This window comes from Vipera ursinii, assembly GCF_947247035.1.
Source record: "Vipera ursinii genome assembly, chromosome: 11".
Classification (NCBI taxonomy): Eukaryota; Metazoa; Chordata; class Lepidosauria; order Squamata; family Viperidae; genus Vipera; species Vipera ursinii.
In genome coordinates, this window is record NC_139524.1 from 12228850 (window position 1) to 12247591 (window position 18742).

At 41.5% G+C, this 18742-nt stretch overlaps 1 protein-coding gene across 1 annotated transcript in view; it reads left to right on the forward strand.

The window, feature by feature from the left end:
• The window catches only part of ARNT2 (aryl hydrocarbon receptor nuclear translocator 2), an 82980-nt gene that overhangs the window by 40690 nt on the left and 23548 nt on the right, over positions 1-18742 (forward strand). The window contains exons 6-8 of the mRNA XM_083371368.1: positions 3822-3920; positions 5865-5930; positions 7102-7187. Coding sequence (XP_083227494.1) covers positions 3822-3920; positions 5865-5930; positions 7102-7187 — 251 coding nt within the window. The remainder of the gene's footprint in view (positions 1-3821; positions 3921-5864; positions 5931-7101; positions 7188-18742) is intronic.

Below are 18742 nucleotides of genomic sequence, written 5' to 3' on the forward strand. Positions count from 1 at the left end.
GTGTGGACCAGTTTCTGGCATGCCGCGGCCCAGTACCTGCCCACAGACCGGGGGTTGGAGACCCCTGGTTTATGCTGTATCTGGAATAAAATGCATGATAGCCTAGAGGGTTTTATGTCAACCAGGGCAGAGTACCTGTTACAAAAATTGGAGAATATAGGTAAAAGTATTCCTCCGCCCCCCACCAAAGAGAAGTATTTGTGCAACCTATTTCCAAGGTACCTCATCCAGTTGTCTCTACCAGATCTATGCATTTTGTTTCCTGCCAAAGCTATTGTCCTCCTGGCTATTGATCCTTCTAATTTTGATCTCCTAGAGGAGATCAACCCTGACTGCTCTTTAGAAGGCCAGATCCTGAAGTTGAAACTCAAATACTTTGGCCTCCTCATGAGAAGGAAGGACTCACTGGAGAAGAGCCTAATGCTGGGAAAGGTTGAGGGCAAGAGAAGCAGGGGATGACAGAGAATGAGGTGGCTGGATGGAGTGACTGAAGCAGTAGGCGTGAGCTTAAATGGACTCCAGAAGATAGTAGAGGACAGGAAGGCCTGGAGGAACGTTGTCCATTGTCTTTAGGAAGAAATACAGGCAATCCTCAACTTACAACAGTTCATTTAGTAACTGTTTGAAGTTACAACGGCACTGAAAAATAATAACTTGTGACCATTTTTCACACTTACGACCATAACAGCATCCCCATGGTCGTCTGATTTACATTTAGATGCTTGACAACTGGTTGCAGTGACCTGGGGTCGCGTGATCCCTTTCTGCAACCTTCTGACCAGCAAAGCCAGAGTCACTTAACAACCCGGTTACTAATTTAAAAACTGCAGCGATTCATTCAAGCGACGTGACAAGTCGTAAAAATGGGGCAAAAGTCACTTAACAAATTTCTCACGTAGCAACATAATTTTGGAGCTCGCTTGTGGCCGTAAGCCGAGGACTAACTGTAGTATAAAATCTGAAGATCCAGGAACGAAAGAAAAGAGCCCAGTTTTGAATTTAGGAGGTAGAACCAACTGCTTAGTGGGGATCGCAGAAGCGAGGGAGAGAGAATGAAAAATCAGGCAGTGAACTTTGCTGCTGTTCTTTTACCATTTTGTGGAGAAAGTGATGGGGCAATGATGAATAAAGAAACCTCTTTTTTTGTCACAGGAAGCAATAAGTTGTGGAAGTGACAAAGTTCAAATGATGGCTTTGTTTTCTTAATTTCTTTCTTTTGAATAAGCCAGATCTTGGTATGGTTAGAAACTTGGAGAGAAAAAAAGAATAATTACTGGGGAAAAATATGGAAAAGACATACTTTCCTTTAAACTTGTATGCATTGCTTAATCTTGAGAACTTGGGGACTTCCAGTAGTCGGTTGGTCTGAGTGCTTGTTACTTTGATTTGCAATACTAAAAGAATCCGCATTTTGTGCATAACAAATGCAGCAATGGGGACCCAAATTATTGGAGGCTAGGTCATACATTGGTTGTCCTACGTTCTCAGTCGCCTCTGAAAAGAAGGTCATTGGATTGCATGATTCAGGAGAAGAACTGGTGTCTGCTGGTCATCTTTCAAGCATCTCCTACAACATTCCTAAGTGAAGATGTAAGGAGTCAAAAATATGAGTGTGGGCAGTGGCTTCATTAAGGTGTCCCAGGCCAGAAAACGCATCACATGGAACAAATTATGCTTTTTGTAAATGTCTCAACACTGGGAGCAAAGGAAGAACAGTCACATAGGTTTTCCAGCATGGGGCTTGACTGTTAGCATTAAGCATGAGGGTTCTTCCTTCCTTACTAGATGATTTATGACTGAGGTTTTGAATTCATTGTCTTGTTGCAGCAGGATCCAAATTCTCAAAATATATGCTTGCTTTCATTGAATGCTTTGTTTCTCCTATACACGGTGTGTTTTATGGCTGAGATGGATTGTAAATCCTTCAATTCCAATCAATCTGCTTGGCTTCTATTGGTTTAATGTGGTTTTACTTGCTATGGTACAATTATTTGAATATCTTTGGCAGATAGATAGATAGATAGATAGATAGATAGATAGATAGATAGATAGATAGATAGATAGATAGACAGACAGACAGACAGACAGACAGACAGACAGACAGACAGACAGACAGACAGACAGACACGTTTATTGTCTTTTTTTACTGTGGGCACAATGGCACACATAATGAAATTTTGTTGCTTGCTCTCAAAGTGTACACATACATAACACACATTTAAAACGTACTATATACAACATACGTGTAGCCCCTTCCACCCAGAAGGTAACAAGGGAAACAGGCCGTGAAGAGGATGTGGGGTGTCCCAGACAATCTTACGGACCCTGCTCAAGCAACGCTTCTGTGCCACGTCCTGGATGGAAGGGAGGGAACTGCCAATGATCTTTTCAGCCCTCCTCACCACTCTCTGCACCGCCTTCCTGTCTGAAGCAGGGATGCTTCCAAACCAGGCGGTGATGCTGTATGACAGGATGCTCTCGATCATCGCTGTGTAGAAAGTGGTAAGGACAAGGGAAGGAAGATGTGCTTTTTCCATGCGACACAGAAAATGCAGGTGCTGCTATGCCCGCTTCACTGGGGTCTCGCTGTTGAGCGACCAAGTCAGCCTACTTGATAACTGCACACCCAGGCATTTGATGCTGGTAATCATCTCCTCAGGTGAATCATTAGATGGTTACCAGCATCAAATGCCTGGGTGTGCAGTTAACAAGTAGGCTGGCGGTTAATGTGGTTTTACTTGCTACGGTACAATTATTTGAATATCTTGAGCTGATAAATTGGTTTAAATCAAAGATCAGCAAAGTATGGCTTTCTAATTCTGCAAATCTAATCTTCTCTTTTCATTGTGGCTGATGGAAATGAGAATTCAACAAGATCCGGATGGTTGAGCATTGGTTTCAAAGAGGTTTGAAAAATGGGACAGATGATTTTCCCCCCTAATAAATAAACCAAAATGTCATTATGATTGCATAGAAATTGACATTGGTTTAATCTATGCCTACTACAAAAATTGGTATCCTTGTCCTAAGAATCTCAGTGGCAGAAACTCTGACTTGTGTTTAGAATTTGAGTAGCACATTCAGTGCTTTCATGCCAGATTCAGCTGTTGGGTGTCTTAATGGGTGTGGAGCTACAGCAAGGCCACTGAAAAACAAAACACTGTTGGTATGTTTCGGTGTGAGTTCAGATGTGCAGCAAACTAGCTAATATGAAATAGGTGAAAGGTGTGACTCCATATGCTATTGTAATGGCTTGATTAGTCTACTCTGCTTTCTCTTTCCTCCTTGCTGACAGTATAGTATGAAACTCTTAGCACGCTTTTGAGGTACTGTATCCTTAGGGACGCTGTGGCTCAGTGGGTTAGGACGCTGAGCTTGTGGTTCAGAAGGTCGGCAGTTTGGCAGGATGAATCCCGAGTGCCACATAACAGAGTAAGTGCCTGTTACTCGTCCCAGCTTCTGCCAACCTAGCAGTTCGAAAGCACGTAAAAATGCAAGTAGAAAAATAGGGACCACTCCGGTGGGAAGGTAACAGCGTTCCGTGCGCCTTTGGCATCTAGTCATGCTGGCCACATGACCACGGAGACGTCCTCAGACAAGCGCTGGCTTTTCGGCTTTGAAATGGAGATGAGCACCGGCCCCTAAAGTCGGAAACGACTAGCATGCATGTGCGGGGGAACCTTTACCTTTTATCCTTAGCACTGTAAAATGATTTGAAGATAGACTGTGCTGCTCTAAGTCAAACGGCCATCTCGGTGAGCAATCTTTTCCTTCTCTTTTTTTTTTCTCCTTTGCACTCTCCCTTCCCACTCTGTAGGGAGGATTTTGGATTTGAAAACTGGCACAGTAAAGAAAGAAGGTCAACAGTCTTCAATGAGAATGTGCATGGGATCCAGGCGTTCCTTCATATGCAGAATGAGGTATGTTATTTCTGCTTTCATCCTTAAGAGAAGACTAGACCCTTCCTCCTAGCCCAGTACCTTAATCATTACACCACACTGGTATTCATCCATCCATCCATCCATCCGTGGAAGAACCTTGGAGGTCTTCTAGTCCAACCCGCTGCTCCAGCAGGAGATCATTTCAGACAAATGGTTGTCCAATCTCTTCTTAAAAACCTGCAGTGTTGGAGCACCCACACAAGTCATTCCACTGGTTAATTGTTCTCACTGTCAGGAAATTCCTCCCTAGTTCTAGACTGGTTCTCTGCTTGATTAGTTTCCATCCGTTGCTTCTTGTCCTGCCTTCGGGCGCTTTGGAGAATAAGTGCTATAAATTAACTGTCAGAAAAGAATGATCCCAAATGCAAACTAGCAATTTTCAGAAAGTGATGCTTGTTTTCATTAATAACATCCATCAATCTGCAGCTTGTGGGTTTTTTTGATTCTTCTTCAATTTATGAAAGAGTCAGTAGCTCACATCCTTTCCTTGGTTGTGTTTACCAGAACTTACTCATCAGATTGACCATGGAATGTGATCCATTGTGTCATCCTACTATATTATTATTATTCAAATTATTATTTCTGAGACCTAAGATTGGAATGGAAATGTGGCCTTATTTTTGTTTCATAACACACCACATTTTTTATTTATAAGGGGAAAGAACACAAATAAGTAATCGCCCAGCTAATTTCAGGCACATGAGCAATTCTTGAGAACATCTTCATTTTTCCAATTTTGAAATACTTTCGTTGTCTGTCTTTAAATACTTTATTTTTAAAAAATCCCATCGTATGGCAATAATTAAGCTTGTCTTGGGCCTGTGGTTTATGGTTGAACCATTTTTTGATCTGAAATAAATATTTGGGATTCTTCTAACCATCTTAAGGCTGTCACCAAACGTGGACCATTGTTGACTTCCTTAGTTTGATTTTTTTTACCATTTTGTCCAAGGAAGAGCTTATGTAATTGAAATTGCGTTTTATTTTACGATCTTGAATTCGCCTAATCTGTTTGTAATGATACTATAGATCTGGGATTCCTATGGTCAAAACAGCTGCCTTTTTGTTTACTGTTCTTGGAGGGTTTTTTTTAATTCTTTTGGTTTGGTATTTACTTGGATTTATCCATATAACCATGGGATCCAGTGTCAAACCAAGAAAATTGTCTCCTGCCTGAGGTTATTAATCAGTGGAATGACTTGTCTCCAGAGGTTGTGGATGCTCCAACGTTGGAGGTTTTTAAGAAGAGGCTGGACAGCTATTTGTCTAAAATGGTATAGGGTTTCCTGCTTGAATAGGGGGTTGGACTAGAAGACCTCCAAAGTCCCTTTCAATTGTGTTATTCTATTCCAGGGGTCTTCAAACCTGGCCCTTTTATGACTTGTGGACTTCAACTCCCAGAATTCCTCAGCCAGGCATGCTGGCTGTGGAATTCTGGGAGCTGAAGTCCACAAGTCACAAAAGGGCCAAGTTTGAAGACCCCTGGAGGTTGGGCTTTTATCTTTGGCTGGTATCTCCCCTCCAGCAATTACATAAAGCTACAACAAAATGACTTCTGGATCAGCCTACGGAGAGAAACAAAAAGAGAACAACCCGTTTAAGATGACACTATTAGTTGGCTTTTTTCTTCTTACTTATAAGTTGGATCTCTCTTTGATAACTTTCCATCCATTATTTCTTATCTTGGCCTCAGGTGCTTTGCCAAATAGATTGCCCCACTCTTCTTTGGGACAGCAAAGGAAACACCAACCCAGGTTCTTTGTGACTTCAAGGCAAACACAAAGCAAAGCAAACGCCAGCCCCTGGCCTTTAAAAGCCTTCTGTTACAAAGGTTTCTGACTGCAGTTGTGTTACTCTATTGTTTTAGTTTGTTCCCTGCAATCAAGTATGGTTGCTAACGGTCTTACGCTGTTTCATTTCCAGATGTGGCAATGCTCCATTGGATCATTTACCTCTGAACAGGATAACAACCATGAGGAAAAGATACCGGTTGGTGTTTTATGTTCCTTCTTTGGCATAAACCTTACTTGGTTTTCTGTATCTTTAGGTCAGGGGTCTTCAAACCTGGCCCTTTTATGACTTGTGGACTTCAGCTCCTGTAATTTCTCAGTCAGGCATGCCTGGCTGTGGAATTCTGGGAGCTGAAGTCCACAAGTCACAAAAGGGCCAAGTTTGAAGACCCCTCCCTGCTTTAGGTCTTTATCCAAGTCAAATGTTGGCGTATTATGCTTGGGTTGACAAGACAAGGCTCATAAGCATCAATTCATATTCTTGTGGCAGAGGCGCTCATGCTTGACACATGGACTCTAAGGAATTCAACAAATGTGCCTGTGGGTTAGTTGAATTTGAACAGACCCATCAAATTAAAACATTGGCAAAAGGGTTCAGGTGAGCACAGAACAATTCTTGTGCTTAAACCAAAGTTTAGGACCAAACCACAATTATTCCTAGTGTTGGAGCCTAGCATCTGTTTTCTTAAAATATGCTCAAAACAGGATTTATTATTTGTCATGGTTCTTGTTAATTTCACGGGGAATATAATTTTAACAAATACATGTGGTTTGTGCACGTTTCTGCTTAACGACTGTCTGCATGCATTTGCATGTGTGCATGAGTTTAAGTGTGTCTATGTGTCTATAATCTACATTTAAATATATATCTGGGTATATTTAGCTATATCCCAAATAGAGAAGACCAAGAAGATACGTAGTATTAGAGGGAGGGGAACATAAACACTGCAACAAATTTGTGGCTGTTCCTTTCAATTGCTTCTTTCCACATATATGCATTTGTAGATTTCGTATCTCACATGTTTTGTTCTGCTCAAGGATTTGAGAAATGACAGTCATTTATTGGCAAAATATTTTTTTAAGTGATACCGACTTCCAAATTCTCTGAACACAAGAAATACAAGAAATAAATTGTGGCTTTATACTATATGTGACTCACCCAGCTTCTTCTATAGCCTCTTTCCGTGGCTTCTAATTGACGTAATGGAGCGCCTGAATTTGGACTATGGGCCAAATAGAAAACATCCCTGCTTCAAAGGGAGTCACTTTGACTGAACTATGAAAAGAGGATTCAGAGAGTAATAAATTTGAAGGATTGTCTTGTTTGAAAAACAAACGTGTTTTTTTTTTACTCTTTGCTTTCTATTCAGAAACGGCCTGGGCCCAGTGAAAGAAGGAGAGGCACAATATGCTGTGGTCCACTGTACCGGGTATATAAAGGCTTGGCCCCCAGCAGGTAAAATAGACCAGGCAGAATATAAAATCTTCCATATGACTCTTTTTCCTTTGGGTTCCTTCCAGAACTGAATAGGGGAGGCATGGAAGCTCATCAGTGACCAGAGATTCTTGACCTGAAGCTGGTCTTTCTTTCTTTCTTTCTTTCTTTCTTTCTTTCTTTCTTTCTTTCTTTCTTTCTTTCTTTCTTTCTTTCTTTCTTTCTTTCTTTCTTCCTTCCTTCCTTCCTTCCTTCCTTCCTTCCTTCCTTTCTTTCTTTCTTTCTTTCTTTCTTTCTTCCTTCCTTCCTTTCTTTCTCTCTCTCTCTCTCTCTCTCTTTCTCCCCCTTCCTTCCTACCTCCCTCCATCTCTCTCTTTTTCTCCCTCCCTCTTTCTAAACTGCCATATTCCTTCCTTCCTTCCTTCCTTCCTTCCTTCCTTCCTTCCTTCCTTCCTTCCTTCCTTTTTCTTTTTTCTTTCTTTCCTTCCTTCCTTCCTTCCTTCTTTCTTTCTTTCTCCCCCTCCCTTCCTTCCCTCCTTCTCCCTCTTTCTCTCCCTCCCTCTTTCTAAACTGCCCCTTCCTTCCTTCCTTCCTTCCTTCCTTCCTTCCTTCCTTCCTTCCTTCCTTCCTTCCTTCCTTTCTTTCTTTCTTTCTTTCTTTCTTTCTTTCCTTCCTTCCTTCTCTCTCTCTCTCCTCCCTCCCTGTTTCTAAACTGCCATCTCCTTGTGTTCCTTCTTGGAAGGCAACAAAGAAACTTCTCCTCGGGGAAGTTTAACATTTTAGAATTCCAGGAATTGGAATCTCATTTTATATTACTTTCCTACATGAAATCAGCGCTCGCAATATCTTTATCTCTGCATTTTTAATTGTATATCCTTGGGTGAGAGACCATGATTCAGAATGCCAAAGTACTTTTTGAGTCTTTATTCTAGAGAAGCCGTCAATACGCACCAAAGTCAAGTACTACTCATCTCAAGAAATGGACACCCTTAGCAAATTTCTATTGGCCATGCTGGGATATCTAGCACATCTCGTGGACTGTAGTTCCTCAGGCCCCCAGCTAGCAAGTGTATAAAGAAAGAGCAGCTTTTAAAACCCTAGAAGCTTTTATGTATTTTGCTCCCACAGTAATCTTTCCTCCCTGATGGCCAATTCTGAACCTAGAAGAATTTTGAAATGATTTTTTTTTGAGAGAGAGAAGACCTGATTTTTTAAAAACAAAAAACACCCTATACGTAAGCGCTTGGTTCCAAGCTACCACACCCTCCATTTCTTCCATAAAGCATTTCTGTTTTGAATGAGGTCTTCTGGGATTATTTTCTTTTCTTGGCCCACTGTAATATACTCTAAACATGCTGTAACTCAATATCACGCGTGGGGATATTTACATACGGGAAAATGTGGGAAACAGTTGGAAACCCAAGAGGGGATTGTGTCCAATGTTGTCAAGAGATGGTTTGGCTGACCTTATTTCTTGGACTTGCTGAAGAGCGTCTGAAAGAGCTTTCTGAAAGCTCCTGCTGATGTGAATCAGAACAGGAGTTATCTTGGGTTGTCGACATTTGGATGCATTACTGGCCTAAAGCAGTGGTGGTTTTATTTCCTTGGGATGCAAATATCACCAAATATCACCCTACTGAAGCTGTATGAGGTTTTTAGTCTGGCTGAATTTACTGTAGAGTTGTAGGTATTGCAAAAAAACACACACAAAAAAAACACCTGGAATACTGCAGCCAGTTTTGGTCACCCTATCACAAAAAAGATGTAGAGAGTTTGGAAAAAATTGAGAGAAGAGCAACTAAGATGATCCAAGGCCTGGAGACTAAAACATACGAAGAACGGCTGCAGACATTGGGTTTGGCTAGTCTAAAGAAAAGAAGAAATGGGGGCAACATGATAGCAGTGTTCCGGTATTTGAGGGGCTGCCCCAAAGAGGAGGGGGTCACGTTATTCACCAAAGCACCAGAGGGCAGGACCAGAAACAATGGTTGGAAACTGATCAAAGAGAGAAGCAACCTGGAATTAAGGAGAAACTTCCTGACAGTGAGGACAATCAACCAGTGGAAGAGCTTTGCCTCCAGAAATCGTGGGCGCTTCATCACTGGAGATTTTTAAGAAGAGACTAGACAGTCACCTGTCTGAGATGGTATAGGTTCTTCTGCTTAAGCGGGGGGCTGGACTAGAAGACCTCCAAGGTCCCTTCCAGCTCTATTCTATTATTATTATTATTATTATTATTATTATTATTATTATTATTATTATTATTATTATTATTATTATTATCATCATCATCATCATCATATCAACATGTCCCATCCCACTAAAGCTGTATGAGGTTTTACTGTTTTTGAACTTACTGTAGAGCTGTAGGTATTGGTCATGGATCATATACTGTAGTGTGGCTATTTCAGAGCTTTGCAAAGAATAATTATATTGTGTGCAGGGAAGGAAGAGGATTTTGCAGGATCCAGTCTGGGTCTTAGTCTTCTGAGCTTTTGGAGTCATGCTGGAGCTCTTCTATGCCCAAAGCACTTATTCTATTGATGTGGTGCCTGGTTGTGTGTGGCTTTTTAGATGTTGACTGCAATGTTCATGGCCAGCTATAACCCCCAACCATCAACTTAAAAGCCACATACAACCAGGCACCATATGATATAAATATCACACGCAAAATAGCCCAAAGCACACACACCTCGGAAGACTAAACCTCGGGTCCCAGTGACCAATCCAGGACCCTAATAATGATAAGTTGGAAGGGACATTGGAGGTCATCTAGTCCAACCCCCTGCTCAGGCAGGAAACCCTATACCATTTCAGACAAATGGCTGTCCAGTCTCTTCTTAAAAACCTCCAGTGTCGGAACATTCACCACTTCTGGAGGCAGGTTGTTCCACTGGTTAGTTGTTCTAACTGTCAGGAAGTTTCTCCTTAGTTCTAGGTTGCTTCTCTCCTTGACTAGTTTCCATCCGTTGCTTCTTGTCCTGCTTTCAGGTGCTTTGGAGAATAGCTTGACTCCCTCTTCTTTGGGGCAGCCCCTGAGATACTGGAACACTGCTATCATGTCACCCCTCACCCTTCTCTTCGTTAAACTACACATACCCAATTCCAGCAACCGTTCCCTATATGTTTTAGCCTCCAGTCCCCCAATCATCTTTGTTGCTCTTCTCTGTACTCTGTACAGATAGGATCCTGCAACGTTGTCCTGGGACATGCCTTCATTTGAAAGAGGATTTTGCTCAGGCTACAGTTTAGAATGAGCCTAATTCTCTTACTTGTGGAGCCACGGCTTATTACAGAACGTAAATATGGTGGGCTAGTGGAAAGCTGTGTGAATCTTTCCAAATGTTGGTTATCTCATAAGTCCTTACAACTGGACTGGCAACCATTTCAAATGCAGAATACGTCTCCCCCCACTACCACCACCTCTCTCTCCTGGCCAAAATGCCTTGTATGAAAACCCTGCAATCTCGTGAAAAATTGCCAAACGTTCACAAGAGGTGGCCTAGTTTTCCGTTATCTTAGCAACCTCCTGAGTTGTGAAGGCTTGGTAATGCTTTAATTTATTTTTTTTGAAATCCCGGGAATTCTTTTCGAGGGGGCAGGGCAGGGTCCCTAGTCCTTCACTTGCCCCATTGCCGACTCTTAACTTTCCCTTTTAAGAGGTTAATTAACCCTTAAATTTTAGATCTTCTCTTTGTTTTTGTTTTTGTTTTAAACTGCTTGGAGGCGTGAGAAAGCACAGGACATTAGCAATCCAACGTAATCGCCCTACGCTGCTGCATATTCAGATAGTCCTCAACTTACAATGGTCCATTTAGTGACCATTCAAAGTTACAACATTTATTTATTTTATTTATTTTAATCCCATTTATATCCTGCCCTTCTCCGAAGACTCAGGGCAGCTTACAATTTAAGCACAAACCAATGTGCTTAGCAGTAGCCTTCATTCTATGTATATGCCTGCTTATTAGGGCTTTCGCCCCCCTCCCCAAGCGGCATTATTACAAAGTCAGCTTAATTGCCCCCAACAATCTGGGTCCTCATTTTACCTACCTGGGAAGGATGGAAGGCTGAGTCAACCTTGAGCCTGGTGGGATGCGAACCTGCACTAATTGCAGGCAGCTGGTGTTACTTAAGGAGGCATTAGCCCACTGCTCCACCAAGGCTTTTGCTGAAAAAAAAGTGACCTAGGACCGTTTTTCCCACCCAGGACTATTGCAGTGTCCCCACAGTCATATGATCAAAATTCCGACGCTTGGCAAGTGACTCATATTTTTGATGGTTGCAGCGTGTCTTCAGGTCACGTGATCCCCTTTTGCAACCTTCTGACAAGCAAAGTCAAGGGGGAAACCAGTTTCACTTAATGACCCTGTTACTAATTTAGCAGCTGCAGCGACTCACCTAACAACGGTGGCAAGAAAAGTCATAAAATGGGGACAAAACTCACCCAACAAATGTTTCCCTTAGCAGGAGAAAATTTGGGTTCATTTGTGATCGTAATTTCTTCATAGAAAAAAAAAGTGGGGGGGGGACAAAAAAAAACAATGGAACAGCCATGTTTTTATTTCTTTATTTCTTTTTTTTTTGATTCAGAGATGGACAGTACCTAATGGCAAACAGCTGCTTTCTAAAACATTTCCCCATCTTTCAGAAAGAAAGAAACAGCACATTTTTAAAAAAAACAAAAACGTATAAGTATTTCAGGCATTTTTGGAAAACAAACCTTTCCATTTTAGTTTGCGTATATTTGTTTTAAGGGTTTCTTCCAGAGGGGTCTGAGTGATGAGCTGCATCAGATATAATAGTAGTGAACATAGTGAAAAAGAACATAAACGGAGCCAAGTCTGTCTCATCTGCTCTTAAACAATGTGCGTATGTGCGTGTGTGTATTTGTTGAATGCGTGCAAGGATATAGCGCGCCCTGCGTTCTTTTGGCATTTTAGGAGCCTTTGAATGATGGCTTATCCCCTAATTGGCTTCTTCTGGTAGCTGTGTATCCTTCAACGATGGAAAAAATGCAGTGGGGAGGGGGGCGAGTGGATTCTTTTTTGGCAATTTCAGTTGTCTCGTAAGGGTCTTATAAGAAACAAATGCATTTCAACTCCCTTGTGAAAGAATCAACCAAATAATGGGAAGATGGTAAATTCTATTCAGAAGTGTAAGGTGATGGTGATGATGATGATAATAATGATGATGATGATGATATTAATGATTCTTTTCTGGCTTAGCGGCTTATTATTTATGCTGGCCTTTCTCAACTGGGTGCCTTCTGGGGATCATGGGAAATCTAGATCTAAATCTAGGAGCTATAATCCCAACAGAAAGAATCCAAGGGATACCCTTACTAAATGAGGATGGAGGTTCGTTCTCTGAGCTTGTGGGTTGGTTTCCATTTTGTTACCAGGCTAGGTAACATCTTCAGTGGAGTTTATGGAATGTCGGTTCTCCGCGTTCTTCTGCTGATAAGGGCTTTGTGTGGTCAGTAGGTCTTGTGATGGGACTTGTCACAAGGCCCTCACCTGATGTGACCCACACCGGACCCATCACGAGGCCCATCCCTTGACCCATTCCCTTTCAGATAAGTTAAATAAGTATTTGCCATTCTCTTCTCTCTCTCTTTAATGTACCTTGTTTATTTGTGATGCAGACCCTCAGTTCCAGCATAATTTGTACCGAAGCTTAATTGTGGATCTATAACTTTTAGCAAGAGACAGAACCATCTCCTGCAGTCGCTTGTATAAACAGGAGACTCAGCACACAAGAAATATTGTTAACTGGGGGGAAATTGAATTTGTTCAAATTCCTCTACCCTATAATGGAATTATAGCTGTTAAGATCAGGTCCAGAGAAAAAAAGCAAATCTCTGGCTTCTGTTTGCTTTGAGAGAGCCTTTGGAACAACCTGTATTGAGCAGTGAAACTGATAACTTAAGATTGACCTCAGAAATTTGCAGAACTCAAAATGATCTTCTAGGATCTGAATATTTGGCTTGTAGCTGCTGCCACTGAAGCTGTTAGTATAAACTATGACTGAAAAGGGTTTTTTCCCCTATCCGTATGTGCTGGGGTGTAATTTCTCACGATCTATTTCAAAGACATGGCAAAGGAATGGCCAGTATCCCAGTAGTATAGCACATGCTTTTCATGTAAGATGCCTGACAAATAAGAATTGGAAGCACATTTTGCCTTACATTTTCCACCAGAGTGGAGAATGTGATCTACACTGTGGGCAAGTGGTCAGATTGGGAGTAAACCAGCTTTTAACATTCTTGAGAAACAGTGAGATAGATAGATAGATAGATAGATAGATAGATAGATAGATAGATAGATAGATAGATAGATAGATAGATAGATAGATATGAGATGGGCAGACTGACAATAGAGACAAAAGATGGATGGATGGATGGATGGAGATGGATAGACAGATCACTAGAGACAGACAGACAGAGATAGAGACAGACAGATAGATAGACAATAGATAGTGAGAGAGGCAGACAATAAATGGATAGATAAATACAGACAGACAGAGAAGGAGAGAGAGAGATAGACAATAAGATAGACACACAGAAAGACAGACAATAGATAGAGAGTGAGAGAGACAATAAATGGATTGATAGATAGAGACAGACAGACAGACAGACAGACCTCAGCTCACAATTTTTCATTAAAACAGTCCTCGCTTGCATCCAAACTTGGAAACCATGGAGCTGACCTCTCAGAAACTCAGTATGACTTTATTTCTGTCCTTTCTTTAATGCTAAAAAACAACCCCTGCCTGCCAAACATTCCAAACAGTCCTATGCTCTTTATTATATAGCACCAAACAGATGTCTCCAAATAAAATAAAAAACAGATCTCGTTGTGTCAGATTCATCTGAGTTTACACACTCAGCTGTTCAGCTCTGTTGTTGCAGTTCATAAAAGTTTCAGGGCACAAAGGAGGATTTTTTTTTTCTCCACACCAGGGGTTGGGGTGGGGGGGAGTTGTTTTTCGGCTCATTTTGCCTCCTTCCTGAGGTCAGAGTCACCAGGATCATTGTTCCCCCAGTAAATAAATGATGCTAGTTTCACCTTTTTTTCCTCAGAAGGCCATTAATAAGATGCTTTTATTTTCTCTCCGCCATGCTGAGAGGAGACCGAAAGTTCTTCCTCATGTGTAGAAGGAAAGGAAGAGTGGCAAGCCTTTCCAGAAGCATCTCTCGATTACATCAGGCTCCCCAACTGCCTTTTGCGGGAAAAATTACCACATCTTTCAAGGTTGTATAAGTAATTTGGGACATGCGGTGCCTAAATTGGAGAGTGGCTTCTGACTCCCTGCCAAAAACAGCATTGGAGGGGGGGGGGAAACGACGCTGGTTTTTGTAATATTTGCATCTGCTAATGGATAGTCCTAGAGGCATCTTTAGAAATAATTGCTAGGCTTTGAGTAGAAGTGCAAAATATTTCATTATAGCGGATGAAGGCAATGTCCAAATAATCCGTACATCTGCTACTCGGTGTACCATCCAGAGATGAATGGTTGATGGATGATTACAGCATCCTAATCGCCCTTTCCTTTTCCTTCCATATTTCATTTGGATGATGGTCTATGTTCTGTACCAGCCTGCTACCGGCCCTGCAGAAAAGGCAGGGACAACCCCTTTTACAAGAAGGCAAGAGGCTGGAACTAAGCCTACCAAATTTATGGATACAAAAGCAAACAAGACACGAACCATGAAACAGGAGCTATTCAAGCGGTTGCCTTCAGCAAACCAGCCCTCCCACACATTCCCCTTTTATACAGTTCAGGGCGTGGCTTCTCTCTGCCTCCTTCTGAGGTGCCCCATTGCCTTCCTCTGTTTACTCCTGATTGACTGCCTCCTGCGTCAGGCGTCCTTGAACAGGGCCAGCTGTGGGTCATCTTCATCCACGCTGTCAGGCTCACACAGCTGGGTCTGCATTGTGACCAGGTGGGAGGGGCCTGGCTGAGGGCTCTCATCAGCAAGCTCTCCAACCCGCTCAGCAAGCTCTTCAATACCCCCCTCCTCCTCCTCTGAGTCGTCCGACCCAACTGCCGAACCCACAGGCTGACTCTGAATCACAACAGTCTATGGAGATTCTCAATCGTCCAAGTTAAGGTTGTCCCAAGGGTGCTTTTCCAGTTCTGAAGAAGCTTCTTGGATGAGAAGCAAAACAATTTTCAAGGAAAAAAACACAAAAAAACACAAAAAAACCAAAAACAGTTCAGTTGTCTTTCAAACGGTATCTTTGGGGCAGTCTGGATGACTCTTTATGCAGAGGACATCTTGAAAGCTGCAACATCAGCTAGAGATCTCAACAAAATCCAAGGGTCACCCATAACCGTGTTTATTGTGACCACCATCTTAGGTTTTTAAAAACTCCTTCCCCGCATGCCTTTTTTAAAAAAAAATATTGAAAGAAGAATTTTCATCCTGCAAATTGAATGCAATCACCCAGTGCTTTTATCTTCTGGAACCAAGCTGGAAATAGACCTGTTAGCAGTTTGGTGCTTTGCTTTGCGTTGGTCGACATCCTGGTTTTTTCCTAGTTGACATGACCAAACATTAAAATCAGTTGGGACTGCAGATCAATTGGCTCTCATGGATTATTTCCATGGGAATATTGATGCCAATGGGTCCAGTCACTGACTCTAACGTCAGCTACTAGCAGAAGCATGTACCAATAGTGATTTAATTTTGGCCAACAGTAAGGCCAAGAAGGTGGCTTCTGGGCATGGAAGAGAAAGAAGTGACACTAAGAACTGTACGTGGCTCTAGGGAATAGAAATGAGATTGTAGTGAAAAACTGGAAGTAGATCGAATAAGGCTGATCTGGATTCATCAGTGATGTACATAACAATAAATTACAAAATTAGGTGCTGGAACATTAGTAGATAAAGTGCCCTGTCTGAATTCTATCCTCGAAGTTTTGTCCATGTATTTTGCTGCCAATTTACGGAGTGTCTTGCGTCCTCCCAAGTACTGCATTAACCCAGCCCACGAATTGCACCAATGAAATGCCCTTTTCCCCATTGCTTCTTGGTATTTAAGTTTACCAGTCTGATTTTATTTAAACAACCGTTTGCCTTTCCCTTCCCCTGCTCCATTTCAATTAAGGGATCTCATATTTCTGAGAAGGAAATGAATTTTTATGCAGTCCATATGATGTTTTTTTTCCCCTTAATCAGATTTGTTCACTGCATGACAATGGAGGGAAAATATTTGGTAGAAAGGCACGCTGTAGTTTGATGTGCATGCCTGCAGGAATCGAAGTAGGACAAATGTTCCTCTCCAGACTGCAAACTGGTGCACGTCTTGCACAGTTGATACCCACAGTAATCAGAATGTTGATAATACAAAAACTTTTTCTTTCTTTCTTTCTTTCTTTCTTTCTTTCTTTCTTTCTTTCTTTCTCTTTCTTTCTTTCTTTCTTTCTTTCTTTCTTTCTTTCTTTCTCTTTCTTTCTTTCTTTCTTTCTTTCTTTCTTTCTTTCTTCCTTCCTTCCTTCTTCCTTCCTTATTTTTCTCCTTCCTTCCTTCCCTCCCTCCCTCCCTCCCTCCCTCCCTCCCTCTCTCTCTCTTTTTCTTTCTTTCTTTCTTTCTTTCTTTCTTTCTTTCTTTCTTTCTTTCTTTCTTTTTTTCTCTTTCTTTCTTTCTTTCTTTCTTTCTTTCTTTCTTTCTTTCTTTCTTCCTTTCTTCCTTTCTTCCTTTCTTCCTTTCTTCCTTTCTTCCTTCCTTCCTTCCTTCCTTCCTTTCTTTCTTTCTTTCTTTCTTTCTTTCTTTCTTTCTTTCTCTCTCTCTTTTCCCTCCCCTTCCCTTGTTTTCCCCTTCCCCTTCCCCTCTTTCCCCTTTCCTCTTTCCCCTCTTTTCCCCTTTTCCCCTTTTCCCTTTTTTCCCTTCTCTTCTCTTCCCTTTCCTTGTAATTAATGCCATCTCATTCCTTTATATAATTAATTTATTTTTATATCTGGCCTTCTAGATGCCATTTAAGGAAACAAATTAACCACAGAATATAGGTTGCTTTACCACCCTTTGGCAGGCATCTTCAGCTTTATAAAGCTTTCCCGAGGCTCTAATTACATTTTAGCAATATAAATGTAATAAAAGCCAAAAACTCAGCAATAATTCCATTTCCGAAAATCTCATATTTTATTGAATATTATTGTGTGGTTATGTCAAAGTAAAACTAACTCTGAGGTTCCCACACCAATTCATAGATTTAAACAATAGTTTTCCGAGTCAAATCCCTCAACGTCTTATGTAATCCATATCAACAAGTCCACTTTGTTATGGGAACCATCTGTGTTTAAATCCACATCTGTTCTGGTGTCCTTGACAAGGCTTCAGGCTCCCACGATCTGCAGCTGAATCAAAGAAGTTTTGCTCCTCCATCTACCTACTTGAGAGTAACACACACACACACACTTAGCCTTTATCTAAAGGCAAATTGTAATGCATACATGCATGCTAGTTGCCAAGCACCCAAAGTTAGACCATGTGACTGTGGGGATGAGGGTCATAAGTGTGAGAAATGGTCATAAGTCAAGCTTTTTCAGTGCAGTTGTAGCTTTGAATGGTCATTAAACAAATGTAAGTCAAGGAGTACCTGTACACAACAAACGCATGCACAACACAGCACTGGTCTGAATTGTTATTCGTACAGAAAATGTTGAGATCTTTTAGATTCTGTTGCTTTGAAAACATGAGCTTCCAAGATCCAACCTGAGTGGTCACCAGGACCAGAGGTTTAGTCTTCTGAGCTTTCCGACTTGTGCTGGAGCCCATCCTCAGGGAACTTCTCTCTACCAGAATATGTGCTTTGGGCTATTCTATGCATAGAATTTACATGGTGTCTTACTATTGGTTGATTGGGTTGTTGATGGCTGGCTATTAAGTCATTGGCTATTGTTTCCTTGGGCTGCCAAGTCTTCGGCTTCTAAGTACCTGATAAGATGGTGGTAAATCAGCTTTCCCATTGACTGACAAGCGGCCCGTTTCCCAGGCTTCAATAATTTCTCTGTCTATTTTTGTACTTGCTCGGCCAACAATCTTAGTTCCTGCGAAATTGAATGTATATCCTTGTTCATTGCAGTGTGAGGTTACCAGTGAGTTTGGGTCTGCTCGTCAGACTGCTCGCCTGCGTTCTTGCAATCTGGTAGAAACTTGAGCTTCCTTTCTCTTTAACCTGACTAATAGGCCAGAATTCCTCTCCCAGTGATTCAGTGCTCCTGCATGATGTAAATCCCAAACACTCAAGGGAATATGCTTTAAATAACTTAACTCACTCAAGGATTTGTAGGAAGCTTCTGGCTCCAAAACTCAATCTGGGAAATCAGATTACTTAAAAGCCTTGGAAGGCCAGTGGGGAAATTATGCTGATGTACCAATCAAAGGTATTTATGTAGCCCCAAGGCACTAAAAAGCATCGTGACATGCCTTGTTTTTTAACATGTTTATAGCATTAAATTCCATTAAAAGGTTGAAAACAAAGTGCAATGAAACTCCCAGTTGTTGTTTTTTTCATGCAGCTGTTTCTTTTCAACATCATACAATATGTTGGTGATTTACAGTAAAAACAA